General features: G+C 57.8%; 1 protein-coding gene and 1 long non-coding RNA gene across 2 annotated transcripts; both read right to left on the minus strand.

The window, feature by feature from the left end:
• Positions 1-3,611: 3,611 nt before the first annotated feature.
• LOC138723193 (uncharacterized) lies at positions 3,612-6,985 on the minus strand. The gene is made up of 3 exons (XR_011337825.1): positions 5,622-6,985; positions 4,239-4,318; positions 3,612-3,689 (listed from the first exon to the last, which is right to left on the minus strand). It is a non-coding gene; the product is annotated as an uncharacterized lncRNA (long non-coding RNA).
• Positions 6,986-7,893: 908 nt separating this feature from the next.
• Positions 7,894-16,014, minus strand: LOC138723322 (cell division cycle protein 20 homolog). The gene is made up of 11 exons (XM_069862269.1): positions 16,006-16,014; positions 15,743-15,860; positions 12,043-12,191; positions 10,880-10,976; positions 10,390-10,518; positions 9,821-10,017; positions 9,379-9,473; positions 8,946-9,177; positions 8,711-8,836; positions 8,423-8,540; positions 7,894-8,072 (listed from the first exon to the last, which is right to left on the minus strand). Exons 1-11 carry the CDS (start codon positions 16,012-16,014, stop codon positions 7,894-7,896), a joined length of 1,449 nt encoding a protein of 482 aa, XP_069718370.1.
• Positions 16,015-18,056: the final 2,042 nt, after the last annotated feature.

An 18,056-nucleotide genomic window follows, 5' to 3' on the forward strand; every position in this document is an offset into this window, starting at 1 on the left:
CAACAAGGGTGTCAGTGTCATCCCTCGGATCTCACAGGGGTGAGCACATGCACACACGGTTCCCTCGGAGGCAAACAACAAGCACGCAAAATTTTAGCTCAGGATGTTTGAGTTTGGCCAGGCTCTGAGGAAGCAGAACGCTGGCCTCATCCTGGGAAAGCCCAGGCCCCTCTAACATGGGCTGCTCTCCCAAATCCTGGGTGTCTCGTGGCTGCTCCTTCTCTGCTCACACACAAGGCCAGCCAGCAGTTCTGTGTCAGGTCCTCTGCGGGGGTAAAGGGACACAGGGACAGGTAACTCCGGCAGCTCACACCTGCTGAAACCCTCCCTTTGCAGCGCATCCAGCTTTTGTTTCCCCTGCAGGTAGTGCGGGAGTATGAGAGAGCCATCGTTTTCCGACGTGGGCGTCTCCTTCCTGGCAAAGCCAGAGGGCCTGGTAAGGTGGTTACTGAGATCCCTCCAGCTGCGTCACTCCCCTTCCTCGTGCGGAACCGAAGCTCACATGCTGGTGCCCTCCAAGCAGGCACAGCTACACAGGAGACGGGACGGCTTTGCTCCCTCTTAGGGCCAGTGGCTTCTAATGCCTTTTCCCATCACAGAAGCAGCCTCTTAATTAAAGCCCACGTATGTTCCTTTGCAGTTTTGCATGCGAAACCCTCCCCTGTTTTCCAGAGCAGGAGAGGCAATTCCTGAGAGCTGTCCCAGAAACGGGGCCCACGCCGCCTCTGGTCACTCGGAGTGGAGCTGGGCTACTGGCAGCCACCAGCGGGTCCTGGTCTGGACGCAGGAGGGAAGGCAGCCCAGGCGTGTGACGTGAAGCGGGTTGCGCATGGTTCCAGAAGCCTCTGGTTTTTTGGAAAGGGAAAAATATAGAGCGTAAGGAGCAGTGGCTGAGGGAACATGGGTGTCATCCCTTCCCCTTCACAGGGCCAGATGCACCTTGACACCCTAGAGCCTGGTCTTTCAATCCATCACCTCCGCAGCAAGGACAGACATAAACGTCCCCGTCCTCAAACCAAACAGGCAGGAGGATGGTGCAGGGTGAGCCTGGAAACAGGAAGGGGCTCAGTGTACAGGCAGGTTCTCCTGGGACAGGGGAACAAGCTGGGTCCCGTGTGCAGCCCCGGGCGTGAGATTTCACTCACACACAAACGCACACAGGTAACCAAGGATTTTGTACCTAGTTCTGAGCTGAGAGGAAAGGGAAGAGGAGGAAGGGGCAGCCTTCATGGCCTGGCACTTCCCTGCAAGGTCCATCAGCTCTCTGGAGGGAAGGGAGGCTGTGCTGCTCCCGCTTCCGCTGGGGGTGCGGCAGGACAAGAGCTCAGCTGAGGGGCATCCGAAGCGTGAGAAGCGATCCATTGAACCAGCTCCCACCGAGCTGACAAGGGGGAATCCGGCTCACGTTGTATTTAACCAACCCCTCGGCTCCCTGGAGTCGCCTCCTCAACACTCGGAGCTCCCATAATACTCTCTCTGCGAGTGCTTGCCGGCTTTTTCACAGCAAGGGCACCGCGCAAACCAGGCCCCTCACAAGTGGCTGGGAAGTGGAAAAAATCCCCCCCTTCGCGTCTCTCTGCTCACACGAGCATCTGAGCTCCAGGGGCATCCTCACGTACCAGTCATAGAATCATAGAATTATAGAATAACCAGGTTGGAAGAGACCCACTGGATCATCGAGTCCAACCATTCCTATCAAACACTAAACCATGTCCCTTAGCACCTCATCCACCCGTGCCTTAAACCCCTCCAGGGAAGGGGACTCAACCCCCTCCCTGGGCAGCCTGTTCCAGTGCCCAATTGATGGATGGTTACGAACCAGAGGACATTTAATGAGCACCCCAAGCACTGAGCAGCTTATGCTAAATGAAACAAAGGCACCTTAGCATAAGGCCTCACAGCTTTTGCACCACAATTAAAGCTAACTTTGCAGAAGCAGCAGCTGCTGTAAATGACACACTGTCTTCAAGGTTTCTCTTTGCAACAATAGAGAGTCGTTCTACCCTAGACGCCTCTCATTTCTCAGGGGAAGCTTTCCTCGGTAGTCCTTGACTTGTTACTTTGTAGTCTATCAATTTGTAGACTGAAATGCTCACACAGCTATTTCTCATGGGAAAACATAATAATGTATCGTAACTAACGATTACTTGTTGCAAATGGAGAATTGTCAAATCAGCTTGTAAAACAATGGCTTGCTTCAGCAAGTAGGGTATAAAATGTGTTGGGAACTTCGATTAAATGGCTTCACTTGGATCATATTGATCACTGCGTGTTGTCCCATATTTTCTTCCGTCACCCAATGACCCTTTCTGTGAAGAATTTTTTCCTAATGTCCAGCCTAAATCTCCCCTGGCGGAGCTTGAGGCCATTCCCTCTCGTCCTGTCCCCCGTCACTTGGGAGAAGAGGCCAGCACCCTCCTCTCTACAACCTCCTTTCAGGTAGTTGGAGAGAGCAATGAGGTCTCCCCTCAGCCTCCTCTTCTCCAGGCTAAACAACCCCAGCTCTCTCAGCTGCTCCTCCTAAGACCTCTTCTCCAGCCCCTTCCCCAGCTGGTTATAAAACCTGGTGATTCTGTGTGTGATTCTGTGTGTGTGAAGAGCAGCGGAGATGCTGAGACCCCACGGAGCTGTAGGGGGAGGAGGTAAGGAGTAACAGCAGGGGACGAGGAGTGCAATGCTACTAGGAAAGGACACCAAGAATGTACTCGGGCACTGCTGTTCTTTAATGTTTGCTTTGTCTCGATCCCTGGAACTGGCCAAGCCTTGACTCCTGAGAGACTTCCTTGGAAACACGTTTCTGAAAGGAAAACTAAACAACAAAGCAAATCCATTAAAAATTCCATGGAGTTAAAACATGCCCAAGGTATCACATCCATAAGAAAGTTCATCTCCCCTCCCGCTTTGATGTCAAAGAGACAGGACGCACGGAAGGACTAAGGGAAGAAGTTTTAATTGCCATTCTTTCTCCTTCTCCACACTGACCCACGCTGTGGATCCAGCTGGGAAAGGACACTAGGGAATGCTTTCACCCACAACAAACGTGCAGCCTAAGGAACCACTGTCACACCCTCCGGGCAAGACCACTGGGTCAGCAGTGTTCACACAACTCCTGGAGACAGCAGGAGAGCCCTGGGCTGGAAACACAAAAGGTCTGTAGCCTCTCACAGTGAAGGCACTTGGAACGTTATTTCTTTCCTAGCCTGAAATCAGTGACCCTAAATAGATCTTCTGGAGTGCAACAGGGAACGCTCACTTACAAGGGAGACAAAGTCAGTTACAGTGACCTCCTGGATATTGAGCCTGTCCCACATCTCAAAATCAGACAAAATTACTTTCTCTCAAAACCAGACCACGCTCAGCAATTCTTTCTGCCCTGAGCCGGAGTCAAGGTAACAGCCTCCCTGCTCGGCCTCTGCCAAACACACTGGACAAATCCCTCGGATGTGCCCAGGCGGAGAGAGCCCTGCCGGCACAGGCGGGAAATGAGGTGCCCTCAAATATTGCCTCCCTCTCGGCCTGGGAGAGCAGACTGAGTCGCTCTAACAGGTCTGTGTCACTGGCACGTTGGGGATTCCAGAGCTGAACACAGGGCTCCAGGTGGGGTCTCACCAGAGCGGAGCAGAGGGCCGCAGTCACCTCCCTCGCCGGTCCCACTGCACAGAACATCTCTGCCACAGCCACTGCTCCCTCTGTGGGGACAAAAGAGGATGAATCCCAGCAGTTAATTTTCCACTCAGTAAGTCACCGACACAGAACAATCCAGTTCCACGCCCTGCCGAGGGCAGGGACACCTCCCACTGGATCACGTGGCTCGAAACCCCTTCCAACCTGGCCTTGAACACCTCCAGGGATGGGACACCCACCACTTCCCTGGGCAACCGGGGCCAGGGCCTCACCACCCAAAGCACCAAGAATTTCTTCCTACTGCCTAATCGAAATCGTCCCCCCTCCAATTTACAGCCATCCCCCCTTGTACTGTCACTCCACGCCCCTGTAAAGAGTACCTCCCCAGCTTTCCCAGAGCCCCTTTCAGTTCTGGAAGTTGCTCTAGGGTCTCCCCAGAGCCTTCTCTCCTCCAGGCTGAACGACCCCGACTCTCTCAGCCTGTCCTCACAGCAGAGCTGCTCCAGCCCTCGCATCATCTTTGTAGCCCTCGTCCAGACTCGCTCTAACAGGTCTGTGTCACTGGCACGTTGGGGATTCCAGAGCTGAACACAGGGCTCCAGGTGGGGTCTCACCAGAGCGGAGCAGAGGGCCGCAGTCACCTCCCTCGCCGGTCCCACTGCACAGAACATCTCTGCCACAGCCACTGCTCCCTCTGTGGGGACAAAAGAGAGTAAATCCCAGCAGTTCATTTTCCACTCGCTAAGGTCACCAGCATCAGAAGCACAAGGATTTTCAGTTCTTGCAAACAGAGAAGCTTCCTACATCCCTTTCGGCAACAGCAGTTGCCCTGCGTCCAAGGAACCTTTAGGCATCTGTGTAAGGCAATGATGCACCATGGACCTCCAGAAGCCATAAGCACAGATCCAGACTGGGGGGGAATTCTCTATGATTTTTCAGATCCGTCATCTGGACTCGCTCTAACAGGTCTGTGTCAGTGGCACGTTGGGGATTCCAGAGCTGAACACAGGGCTCCAGGTGGGGTCTCACCAGAGCGGAGCAGAGGGCTGGAATCCCCTCCCTCGCCGGTCCCACTGCTTTGGACGCAGCCCAGGACACCGTTGGCTTCTGGGCTGCAGGCGCATCCATCACCAGAGCTTCTCATCCCATGGCGTTTCTTGGGGGCTGAGGTCAGAATTGACACAAACAAACCATAGCTGCTTCCTTCAGGACAAGCTTTGAAGCAGATCTTCATTCAGTCTGGTTCAACACAGAACACCACATGCTGTCTCCAGATACCTCTGATCCAAAGAGGTTTCTCAGGTCTTCTAAATCCAGAGAGGGGACAGGAGCGCCTTTGATCTCTGGAAGGAGAAGACAGTACACTTGAATCCAATTACAGCACTCGCTCTGGGAAGACCTAACAGAAAATTATTACTAAGGGAAGAAAAAAAGAGCCGTTCAAATATTCCCTCATCAGTTAAACAACCTGTCACTGGCTGATCACTGCCACCAACCGATTCCTTCTGGCCAGCACAGAACATCTCTGCCACAGCCACTGCTCCCTCTGCGGGGAGAAAGGAGGATAAATCCCAGGAGTTAATTTTTCACTCCCTAAGGTAACCCACAACAGAGGCACAGGGATTTTCCATTCCTACAGAGAAGCTTCCTACATCCCTGGAAGCAACAGCAGTTGCCCGGTGCTGAAGGAGCTTTAGGCGTCTGCGCAAAGGAATGTTGCGCCAAGGACCCTCGGCAGGGCGAAGCCTGTCAGAGCACACTCTAGGAGCCCCAGAAAAGCAGAGTTTGTAAGTGAGCTGAGGGGAGTGGGAACTCCTGTTATCCAAGAGCTGTACATTTCTCCTACCCGATTTCCTGACCCCATGCAGAAGGAGGACTTACTTACCACCCCTCTGGCTAAAAGTTCCCTCCCGTTCTGGCCTTTAACCCTCTGTGGAAACAACCTCTGAAAGTCGCCTGCATCCATACACCAAACGCAGACACGGGCGAAAACCCACCTCCTTGCTTTTCAAATGTCAGTCCCTGGTTCTTCTCTGCAGTTTTCTCTGGAGAGGCTTCCTGGGCTCAAGGACGGTTCTCCACTCCCAACTCGGCGCTGACTCGACTCGCATGGAACGGATCCACCTGTTGATTCCTTCGACCTGGAGCTGCGTGTTGTTTTCAGCACCTGAAAGGGTCCCTTCCAGCTTTCTGGAACTTCCGCTCTCCCACGGCTTGATGTCGACGGAGTCTCCGGGCTGGAAGGGGCGTCCTGGAGAATCTAAAGCGAGAGGCTCAGGACACGTTACGCACCGCCCCAGGTCATTCACTCTTTTACCCGACAACAGCAGAGAAGATTTTAGCTCTGTTTCTCCTTCCAGCAGCACGTCTCGAGGAAAAAGGGTCATTTGATAAGGCCTCCCAAACACTGATTCATACAGACTGCTCTTTGTCTCAGCTCTCGGCTGTAGCCTTGTTCTTAGCACAGCCAGTACAAGAGCTCGAGGCCACCACAAAGAAGTCTCCTCACAAATTTTACCCTTTTCCCTCTGCAGAGTTTGATTCACCCTTTCCACCTTCCCACTACTCTGGGGGCTCCAGGGCGGGTGCAGGGCCCATTTTATTCCTCGGACTCGGCTCAGCTCTTGTACAATCCCCGCTAGAAAGCGAGGACCTCTAGCTGACAACAGACCTATGGCAATTCCAAACCTTGGTCAAATTCCCTACAAGGAGGTTTGAGTCACCTCTCTTGCTTTGACGGTGCTGCAGGGCAATGCCTCTGGCCAGCCTCAAAATGTGGCTCCTGGTCCCCACAGGTCCCGGGATCCGCCCTGTCTGGGCAGCTCAGAGAAATCTCTCTGCCAGGGATCACCGGGGGCATTTCCTCTGCGAGCAACTCCTAGGGGAGGGCGCTTGAGAGGGACGGGATTATTTTTCAAACAGATTTCAGGCCTCCCCACAATGGATTTAGCAAGCCTGCCCATCCTCACGCTAACTACTTGTCCCCTTAAATCATCGATTACAGCCTCTGCTCCCCAGTGAGTTTCTTGATGCTTTTTCTCAATGAATTTTAGCACTACCAGGGAGAAACTACAGCCTCTTTTGTAGGGGTCACCATCCACCCCCTCTCGTTTGCTGTCGCCCTCACTGATTTTGCCAGTTCCAGATCAGCATCGCTAGAAATGGCACTTGAGAGGGACGGGATTATTGTTCAAACGCATTCGCATCCCCCCACAACGGATATTCAGATCCCTCTCCACAGAAGGGATTAATACCAAGATACCTTTTCCTGCTGCCCTCGAGCTGCTCGCTCTGCCAGTCCACTACATACCTTCATCGGGGACTTTCCCACCCGAGGAGCCTTGCGATGCATTAACGCCGCTTCTCTCCGTTGCCCGACGCCTTCCCGCAACTGCAGGATTTCTTCTCGGTGCTTGACGGGGGATCCTCGTGCAGTTAACACTCCTCTTCCTTTCCACGTTGCCCCACGGGCACGGACCAACCCCAAAGCGTATTTGGAGGCCATCCATCTATTTACCTTCTGAAAGCTGTCCTGATTCGATAATTCCCCTGTTACCTTTACCCCTAGAAAGGCAGCTGCATTTCCTCCCGTAGCTCTTTTCAGCTCCTTGAATCAGGAGCACCGGTGTCGCCGCTGCCCGCAGGCCCTGGCCACCCCCGGCTCACGTTATTCAATTCCTTAGAAAAGGACCCACCGGTCCCCACACGAGCAGCCCTTCCCCAGAGGCCTTAAGGGCCTTCTAGAGAGCCTTTACCACAAGTCCGTCACGAGGTATCCCCAGGCGACACCATCAGCCGTTCCCAGGAGGTCTCTCAGCTCCCACACGCCTCTGGGCTCGGCGGTTCGGCAGACGCTTCCCTGCGATCGCTCCCGAGTCGCTGACGTCCCAGCCGTCACCCCAGGGCTGTCTCTGTGAGCAGCACGCAGGGCGCAGGGCGCTGCAACCTCCTCGGCGCGCAGGAAGGCAGGGGACCCAGGCTTGGAGACCGTCCTGCTGGGACACCGCGGGACTCGTCCTCCGCATCCACGCTGGGCTTGCTCCCATCAGCCACGGCCTTCTCTTCCAGCAGACTCCATAAAAAAGACAAAGGAAAGCACTTGGTTAATTTTAAAACCTTAATTAACATTTATTAACATGTAAACTACGTACAGGGGAAACCATTGAAACTACGTACAGGGGAAACCATTGAAACTATGTACAGGGGAAACCATTGAAACTATGTACAGGGGAAACCAGGTTTCCCCGCTCCCCCCCCACCCCCATGCCCTCATCGTATGGCCTGGCGAATGAAGCCGCTCTGGACTATGTCTGCCTTCTCTCTCTCCTTCTTCCTGATGGGATCCACCGCAAAGCAGCGCCAGAGTCGCAGCGTTTCATCCGCAGCAGCCGAGGCCACTGTTTCGCCATCGGGGCTCAGAGCCATGCTCAAGACTCTCGCCGTGTGACCTGAAGAGGAGGTGTGCGCTCAGGGACGGGCCGCTCGGCGCACGCCCCGCTCCCTCTGCTTCTGCCACCACGCTCACATTTACTGCGTGGGCCCCGGGAACCCCAGCAGCTCGCAGAGCTGGCCCCGCACCGGGCTGCAGCAGCAGGAATTCACAGCCCAGGCGGGCATTTGCACCAACAGCGTTCCTTCAGCAGCCCCCAGGAGGGCCTCCCTCGAGCAGCACACGCCTCTGCTCAGCAGCCCGCACCAGCCGAGCTCCAGCTCGGGCCACCGCTCCGCTCAACCCAAGGATCACATCTCCTTCAGCCGCCAGCAGCCCTCCCTGCCCCAGGCAAAGGGCCCTGCCTACCTTGCAGCTCAGTGACCTTGGACATGGCTGGATACTTCCAGATCACCAGCTGATTCTTTGCGGAGCCGTGGCCCGAAATGAGCTCCTTGTAGGTGGTCGACCACACGATGGAACAGACCTGGCAGGAGGCGGCAATGCAGGGAAGACGAGCTGCTCGTGCCGATGCTCAGCACCCCGAGAGGAGCACGGCCCCCTCCTCGGCCCTGCCTCGGGGCCTCAGGAGCCAGCAGCTCCGCTCAGGCGTCCCACCACAAGCTGTTTACATCCAAGCCGACGCTCACGTCTCACCTGGGAGCGGGCATCGATATTGCCCAGGCAGGTGCCAGAAGACACGTTCCAGAGGCGGATGCGTTTGTCGCCGCCTCCGCCTCCAGTGGCCAGAACGCTGGGCTGCCACGGACACCACGCCACAGCCTGCCAGAAGAGGGGTCAGCCTGAGGCGTGCAACGAGCACCCTGCGCGCAGGCAGTGCCGCACGGCTGCCTCGCACACAAACGCGAGCCCACAGCTGCCCCGCGCTCACCTTGACAGCACCCTGGTGCTGACGGAAGCTCTGCGCTGGAGCAAATCCTCCACGGCCCCCCTGGCTGCTCGGCCAGATGTTCACCACGTGGTCGTCACCACCACTGGCGAGGAAGCGGCCGTTTGGAGACCACTTGAGGCCACACACCTCCCGCGTGTGACCAGCAAGCGTGGCCACCTGGTGCTGAGCGACTCTGACGTCGTGGTGCTGGATGCAGCCGCTGCGAGCCCCGCTGCAGAGAGAAGGCTCACAGGGTCAGGCTGCACACAGTGCTGGGAAAAGCCATCCTGGCGCTGGGGCAGGACGGCTGCACCTGCCGCAGGGTTTCACACCGGTGCTGCCGGCAGATCCGGGCTCTTGGCGTGAGCCGAGCACATCCACAAGGATCTGCACCAGCTCCGCTCCGCCCTTCCAACCCCACCCACTGCTTTACCTGGACAGGATGTAGCTGTTCCAGCTGAGACACCCGACACGGGACACGTGGCTGCTCAGCGTGCGGACACGTTTCCGACGCTCCACGTCCCACAGCTAGGGAAGCAGAACAACAAGTTCTCCAGAGGGCCAGGAAACGCCAGCCCCGTTGCTTTGCCCTACAAACCGCAGCGCGCAGGCTCTGCCATTCAGCCTGCTCACTCTGGGAGCAGGGAACTATTTGTATCTCCTGCCCGCAGAACGGAAGGAGAACGCCAGGGGTCAGGAACCCCAAACCCAAGCTCTGCCTCACTGCCGCAGCTGCTCACTGCCGGAGGACATCTCCAGCCCACACCAGGCAAGTCGGAGCGCGTTGCATCCTTCTAGCGCCAGCCAAGCCTTCGTCCCAAGGCCCCACAGCTCCAGCAACCCCTAAACAGCTCCAGCTCGACTCCTGCACTCACCTGGACCTCACCGTTGCTCAAGCCAACAGCCAGGCAGCTGCCTCCGTTACCCCACGACACAGACGAAACGTAATCAGCTACGTGCTCCGTCTCCATGAGGTTGATGATCTCCCCAGAGACGTGGTGCCACAGGTAGACAGTGGTGTCCAGAGCCAGCGCCAGGAGGTTTTGAGAGCTCCAGTCCAGGAGATTCAGATCTACCGTTTGGAAGAGCAATGCAATGCAGGCCACCCTGCGCTGCCCTGGAGAGCCCTGCCCTTCACCGGTGCTCATCATAGAATCATAGAATAACCAGGTTGGAAGAGACCCACCGGATCACCGAGTCCAACCCTATTCCACCTCCACCAGGTATGCGTGTCCCCCAGCCCCAGTCCAAGCCACCTGCCCAGCACTCGGGACCACTGCTCCTACAAGGCTTCACCCCAGAAGTGGTCCATGCCAGCCCGAGGGCAGAAGAGACCGAAACAGCCCAGGCAGAGCTCCAGTCCCTCAGACCACGCTGGCCTAGGAACCGCACTGCGCTACACAACGATCTCAATGCCCAGCACGCGACATCGCAGCCCACTTACAATAGTCATCACGGACGTCTGGGGCATCCAGGACCCCCTCTGGCGCGCAGGGAATGTATCTGCCCTTCCTCCTGCCGCACCCAGGCATCACCTCGTGACCGCAGAGCGCTGTGACGTTGTTCTGAAAGCCTGTGTGCAGAGAAACACTTCTGTTAACCGGAGGTCCCGTTTCCTCCCGGCTAAGCCCTGCTCACCCGAGGAGAAATCCCTCCCGGGGAAAATGCAGCCCTGAGAGCAGAGCCACGCTCAGAAGAGTGCAGGGCGCTAACGGCACTGCCGGGGTGAACTGCTGAACCAGCTCTGGTAAATCAGTTCTCTGGAGCTGTCACACAGCCCCTCAGCCGCTGGACACCTAAGGATTAGGGAGAGCCCGGTGTGCACAGCAGCTCCCAGAAGCCGGTCGATGCCTCCAAATGCGGAGCCTCTGTGCCGCTGTTCCCCTGCCCAGGGCTCTCCAGCCGAGTCGACTCACCCAGAGCCTGTCCCTCACCTGCCGCAGGGCTCGGAGCCTTTCCACTGAGGCTCAGGATCTTTGCCTCTTCCACATCGAAGCCGTTCAGCCTCACCGCCCAGGCTTTCTGGCGCGCCTGTCAAGGCAGGTCGAACAGGACAGGTGACCCCAAAGCGACCAACGGAGGATTCCATCCCATCTACGTCACCCTCGCTTTGAAACCCAAAGACCACGAGGGTCGGCCCCCTCCTCTGTGACGGCCGCTGAGGACCTCGTCTCTCTCTTTGCCCCCGACCCTGGACCCGCGTGTTCCTGACTCCAGTTCCTGAGCTCAGCTCCCTCCTGGCTGTGGAGCCATTCCCTCGATTCTGCTCTGCAGGATCTGTGGTGACGTTGAGTCATGGAGGGCGCGATCTCAGATATTTGTGTGTATATATATATTACCACTCCTAATAAGATCAATAACCGTTATTATTATTATTATTGTAATTTTAATTAAAGCTGCGGTTTTAGTTTCCAACTCACAAGTCTCTTTCCTCTCATTTCCCTTTCCCCCTTTCCAGGGGTAGGGAGTGGAGGGATTTGGGAGCGCAACTGCACGGTTTTAGCTGCTGAAATCAGCCGGGCTGGGGCTAACCCGTGACACAGCTCCAAGGGTTTTTTCCTCAGACACCAGCAAGCTCTCCTGCTCACATCTGAGCACAGAAGAGCGGCCAGGTCAGCGTCTCACGGCCAGCGGACAAAGCCACAGCCACAAGGAACCAAATGCTTCCTACAGAGATTTCAGAACCCAGCAGACACGTTCCAGAGCGGCTCCCCACGCAGACATTGTGCTGGAACAGCTCCCGCCAGCAGTGTCCCTGGGCACAGGCTCACAGCCTAGGAGCTCTGTACCCTGGGCCGATGAGGCTTTAAAACGGAGCAAAGCTGTGTTTGGCTCCCACAAGGGCCAGAGGCTCTTCCCAGGGACACGTCCCTACAGAACAGCTTCGCTCAGGGTCCCGCGTCCCCGTTCCATTCCCAGGCCCTACAGCTCCAACCTCATCCCCGGCTCCTCAAGGGCAGAGCTGGAGGCAGCGGCGCTCGGGGCTGTCAGCCTCACGCAACCACGCGACACAACTTACAGTTTGCTTCCCTGGGAAAGGCCGCGAGGGCGTTTGGGAGGGAGCAGCGCAGTCCCTGCAACTCAGCAACACGCTCACCTTCTTGGTGGGTGACACCAAGGCAGGGTCCTGCTCTTGGCTCAGGAGGAACTTGGCCACCTCCATCCTCAGAGCGCGACGGCTGGGAATGTAGCGATCTGGCCGAGCGGTCGTTTGGCTCCTCTGCATTTTGGATCCTCGTTTACCTGCACTCACACGCATCAATATTGTCTGACAGCTACGCAAGAGCCCAGAGGAGAGCCCTCCCGAGGCAGCCAAGCCGGCGCTTTGCCACATCCCCCCTCGCAGACGAGCGGGACTCCCAGCGCTCGTGCCATCCAAAGCCCAACTCGCTCGTAGCTCTGCCCCCCGTCTAACGCACCAGTTAGAGGCTGCCGAGCTCTGTGCCCCCGGCCTCCAGAGCCCCTCGGCTCCCCGCACCCCCCTCTGCCACCGCTCCCCGCTCACCGGCTGCGCCGCACCACATCGCGCTGGAGCTGCGGCTGATGGGGCTGAGCCCGGGGCTGAGCTCTGCCGGGCCTCGGGGATCGCCGGGAGCGGCTGCAGCAGCACCGCGGGGATCACTGCAGGGATCGCCTTGGGAATCGCCTCGGGAATCGCCTCGAGAATCGCCTCGGGAATCGCCTCAGGAATCGCCTCGAGAATCGCTTCGGGAATCGCCTCGAGCGGAAGGGTCGCCTCGAGCATCAACTGCACGTGGGACGCAGGCGAGGGCGTCAGCGCAGGCAGCAACGGGACTGGGCTGCAGCCTGGCTGCCAGGGCCCTGGGCTGATCCTCAGCACCCTCAGCACTGAGGCCTCCTCTGGCCCGGCCTCTCCCTCTGCCCCCCTTCTCCTGCCCCCTCCCTCTCCCCTCTTTCTCTCTCTCTCCCATCCCTCCTCTCCCTCTCCCCTCTCTCCCTCCCACCCTGCTCTCCCTCTCTTCCCTCCTCCTCTCCCTTTCTTTCCCTCTGCACAGCTCCTCTAGGACCCCCCAGAATCCCTTTAGGAACCCCCCAGGATCCCTCTAGGACCCCACGAATCCCTCTAGGAACAGCAGAACCCCTCTGGAGTCCCCCAGGACCCCTTTGGGACCCCCAAACCCCTAGAGGGAACCTCAGGAATCCTCTAGGCACCCCCGCAAGACACCCATAGGACACCCCAGAACCCCTCTAGGGACCCCAGGACCCCTCTGGAGTCCCCCAGGACCCCGTTAGGACCTCCTAGAACACCCCGGGGACCCAGAACCCCTCTAGGGCTCAACAGAACCCCTTTAGGGAACTCCAGGCCGCCTCTCGAGCTCCCCTGCAACAAGGTGGGGATCAAAGGGGAAAAGAGCGCCCCCCCCAGCTCAGTGCCGCCGCCGTGTGGCCGCATCGCGGTACTGCAGGAAGGGCTGCAAGAGTCTCTTCCACAAGCTGCTCCTTCTCCCTTTTTCCCACCCCAATTCCCCCAGGCGGGAACCCCAGACGGGTCCTGGGGGGTCCTGCAGGGGTTTTTGGGGTTCTATAGGGGTTCTGTGGGTCCCTAGAGGGGTCCTTGGCATCACTAAATGGGTCCCGAGGCTCTAGGGGGCTCCTAGGGATCCCTAGGGGGGCCCTGGAGGTGGTGGAGAGGTCCTTCAGGGGGTTCCTAGAGGGGTCCTGAGGAGTCCTAGCGGGGTCCTGGGGGGCTCTAGAGGGGTCCTGAAGGACATAGAGGCATCCTAGTGGTCCCTAGAGGGGTCCTGGGGGTCCCGAGACGGGGCCGGGGGGGGTCCTAGATGGGGCCTGGGGGGCTCCAGAGGGATCCTGGGGGTCGTGGAGAGGTCCTGGGGGGTCCCTAGAGGGGTCCTGGGGGTCCTAGATGGGTCCTGGGAGGCACGTGAGGCCACTCCCCTTTCCTCCTCCCCCATCTCCCCCCATTCTCGCCCCCTGCCCCTTCTCCTCTCTCTCCCCTTCCCTCCCCTCCCTCTCTCCCCCTCTCCCCGCCCCTCCCCGCCTCCCCCGGACCCGCCGCTCGCTGCCTCCCCCGGACCCGCTGCCGCCCGAACCTCCGCGATGCGGTTGGGGCTCCCGCAGCCCCCGACAGCGGTTGGACCCGCGCGGACGCGGCTCCGATTGGCTGGGGCGGGGACGGGCCCCTCCCATTGGCTGGGGCGGGGACGGGCCCCTCCCATTGGCTGGGGCGGGGACGGGCCCCTCCCATTGGCTGCGGCGGGGACGGGCCCCTCCCATTGGCTGGGGCGGGGACGGGCCCCTCCCATTGGCTGCGGCGGGGACGGGCTCCTCCCATTGGCTGCGGCGGGGACGGGCCCCTCCCATTGGCTGGGGCGGGGACGGGCCCCTCCCATTGGCTGCGGCGGGGCCTGGGGGCGGGGCTAGGGCGAAGCCCTAAGTGTGTTGGGGGGAACTGGGGGGCTGGAGGGGGAAGAGAGTCGTGGGGGGTCAAGGTGCTGGTGGGGTTTACAGGGCCCCCTCTAGGGACTCCAGGACCCCTCTAGGACCCCCAAAACACCTAGAGTGAAGCCCAGAACTCCCCTGGAGCTGCCCAAGCCCTCTCTATGACCCCTCAGAACCCTCTAGAGACCCCAGAACCCCTCTAGCAACTCCTCAGGTCCCCTCTAGGATCCCCCAAATCCCTCGAGGGACACCAGGACCCCTCTGGGGCCCCCCAGGACCCCTTCAGGACCCCCAAAAGCCCACAGGGAAGCCCAGGAATCCTCTAGGCCCCCCCCTCCCCCAGGGCCTCTCTAGGACCCCCCATAACCCGTGTAGGGACCCCAGGATCCTTATAGGGAAGGCCAGGACCCCTCTGGAGACACAACTCCCCCCCTCCCCAGGACCCCTCTATGGTCCGGGGAAGGTCATAGAAGTATCCTGGGGTGTTCTAGAGGAGTCTTGGGGGTCCCTAGAGGGGTCCTGGGGATCTTTACATGGGTTCTGGGGGTCACTACATGGGTCTTGGTTGTCCCTTGAGGGGTCCTGCGGGGATCTAGAGGGGATTTGGGGGTTCTTAGAGGGATTCAGGGGGGCCCTGAGGGGCCCTAGAGTGGTTCTGGGGTCCCTAAAGAAATTCTGCAGGTCCTTAAAGGGGCCCTGGGGGGGGTCTTAGAAGGATCCTAGGGGATTCCAGAGGGGTCTTGGGGAATCCCTAGAGGGTTCCTGGGGGTCCTTAAAGGGGTTCTGGGGGTCCCTAGAGGGGTGCTGGTTGTCCCTGGAGTGGTCCTGTGAGGATCTCGAGGGGACTTGGGGCTTCTTAGAAGGATTCAGGGGGTCCTGGGAGTCCTTAGATTGGTCCTGGAGGGTCTAGAGAGATCCTGTGGATCCCTAGAGGGGCCCTGGGGCTTCTTAGAGGGATTTAGGGTATCCTGCGGGGGCCTAGAGGGCTTCTGGGGGTTCTAGAGGAGTCCTGGGGTCCCTAGAGGGGCTCTAGAGGGGTCTCGAGGACCCTTAGAGTTATTTGGGCGGTTCTGGGGACCCCTAGAGTCATCACGGGGGTTCTGGAGGGGTCCTATGCGTCCCTAGATGATTTCTAGGCGTCCTTAAAGGAGTTCTGGGGGTCCTAGAGGGGTCCTGGGGGCTCCTAGGGGTTCTAGCGCTGCATGGTGTTAGCGGGGTCCCATAAGGCTCTAGGGAGGTCTTAGAATGATTCGGGGGGTCCCGGGGAGTCCTAGAGTCATCCTGGAGAGTCGAGAGGCATCTTGAGGGTCTGTAAAGGGGTCCTGGAGGTGCTAGAGGCGTCCTGGTGGCCCCTAGAGGGGTCCTTGACATCACTAAATGGGTCCTGGGTGGCTGTTTAGACGTCCTGTGGGTGCTGGTGGCTTTAGAGGGATCCTGGGTGTCTCTAGAGGGGTCCTGGTTGTCCCAAGAGGGGTCCTTCGGGGCTCGTGAGGGATTCTGGGGGACCCCGTGGGGGCCCTAGAGGGCTCTATAGGGGTCCTAGGGGTCGCTAGGGGCCCTGGAGGTCGTGGAGAGGTCCTACGGGGCCCCTAGAGGGGTCCTGAGGAGTCCTAAAGGGGTCCTGGGGGGCTCTAGACCTCGCCCAGTCCATCCACGCCAGAGCCCGGGAGCTGGATCACAGTCCTTACCCTTCACGGACACGCAGGACAGAGTGAGATTACGCAGGGAGATCGTTAAGAAAAGATTTTATCCCAAATTTCTTGTGCGGTTAGTTCTGCAGGCACTTTTCTTGTTGTCTGTGTCTATCATGGGTAATAGAAAGTGTGATCGGTGGTGGGAAAGATACAGGAAGAGAAGGAAAGAGAAAAGGTTTAAGGAGCAGACAAGACACTCGGAGATGCGTCCCGATCCAATATCAGGGAGGGTTCTTAAACGATCCCAAGAGACCAAGATTAAGGCACAAACGAGGTCAGATGCCGTACAATCTTGTGAGCTTTATTTTAACAACTGACCACAGCGACAGGACAGAGAGGAAAAGAAAGGAAAAGTTAGAATCCCTAAGCAAGAAGACGGTAGAGATGCGGCTAATTACCACCACCACGAATCCAGCGATGTCCCGTTGGATCGGTCTCGGTGCAGGTGATGATGAAGACACAGCCACGGGGTGATGATGATGTTCCAAGCTCCAGGAAGCCCGGCGAAGGCACACACAGCAACACACACGAGGTCGAGTCCACCAGCAACGAAGAAGCAAGCAATGAAGGAGTCCAGCACCCCGAGCCTGCCGAGCAATGGGGAAGTCAAGCACCCTGAGCCCACCGAGCAACGAAGAAGCCAGAGGCTCCCCCATTTATCGCCCCGGTCCATGGTTTCCCCGAATAGTCCAACCATTTTCAGGAATGCCCAGGTGCCACTCGGTAAGCGCACTTCGGGTGGATGTCATGGTTTTTCCGTCGGGGACAGTTTGGCAGCGCTCACGAGATCGGCTCTTCATTGCAATAAAGATCCCTTACGAGATCGTGGCGGGGTTGGCAGCGATGTTGAGCCAAAGCAGTTCAACGGTTACGGCCCCTTACACCGCCCCGTGGCTCAACATCGCTGGCTTCATGGCGGTGTGAAAGACAGAAGGACAGAGAGAGAAAAAGGCCAGAAGAATGCGCAATACAACAACAAACAAAACGTCCAGCAAATTTTACAATCACAAGCATCTTCTTGACAATGTCCTTAACAAATATTACAACCTCAACAAATATAAACATCTTACAAACCCACAAGTCTTATCTTAAAAACTACTTAAGCCTACAAAACCGTAACATCTCATCCTAAAACTAATCAACTCGACAAAGCTTCAACATCTTATAAAACAGTTTTAAACCTCCGATTCGTTGACCGTCGGTGCCTCCGGGCCAGCCTCTGATGCCTCCGGGCCCGCCTCTGATGCCTCCGACGAGTCAGCACGACAACACAATAGTTTACATTGCGGACATTCATGAGGAAAAAATACACGTATACAAAGGCAAAACACGAGAATCAATGCTATAACGCTAAGGGTATAAACGATGGGGACTAACACCAACATTTTTAAAGAAAAATACCAAGAAGCGTCTGAGGCCCTGGCAGTCCACGTGGTCACCGCTTCGCCCGATTTGGAGGTCGCATGCGCAGTGGGAAAATCCCTTTCCACACCTCCTTATAAAGCGATTTTAAGGCGTAACGCGCATGTGCTGTTTGGGTCTAGAAACTTCTAGGTGGTTCTATCCTAAACTTAGAAAGAAAAAAAAACCTCTTGCAGCCCTTCCTGCAGTACCGCGATGCGGCCACACGGCGGCGGCACTGAGCTGGGGGGCGCTCTTTTCCCCTTTGATCCCCACCTTGTTGCAGGGGAGCTCGAGAGGCGGCCTGGAGTTCCCTAAAGGGGTTCTGTTGAGCCCTAGAGGGGTTCTGGGTCCCCGGGGTGTTCTAGGAGGTCCTAACGGGGTCCTGGGGGACTCCAGAGGGGTCCTGGGGTCCCTACAGGGATTCTAGGGGTTCCTAGAGGGGCTCGAAGGGGTCCCTAGAGGGGTCCTCGGCTTCCCTATAGGGCTTTTGGGGGTCATAGAGGGGTCCTGGGGGCTCTAGAGGGGTTCTGTGTGTCCTCTTATTAAACCTTTTCTTAACCATCTCCCTGCATCATCTCACTCTCCCCAGGACCCC

Source organism: Phaenicophaeus curvirostris, chromosome 8, assembly GCF_032191515.1.
Source record: "Phaenicophaeus curvirostris isolate KB17595 chromosome 8, BPBGC_Pcur_1.0, whole genome shotgun sequence".
NCBI lineage: Eukaryota > Metazoa > Chordata > Aves > Cuculiformes > Cuculidae > Phaenicophaeus > Phaenicophaeus curvirostris.

Coding starts and splice junctions, on each gene's coding strand:
- LOC138723322 (XM_069862269.1), bottom strand. Junction 10,977..12,042: donor TGGTGTCACCCACCAAGAAG/GTGAGCGTGTTG, acceptor CTGCCTTGACAG/GCGCGCCAGAAAGCCTGGGC. Junction 8,073..8,422: donor CAAGGTCACTGAGCTGCAAG/GTAGGCAGGGCC, acceptor CCTCCTCTTCAG/GTCACACGGCGAGAGTCTTG.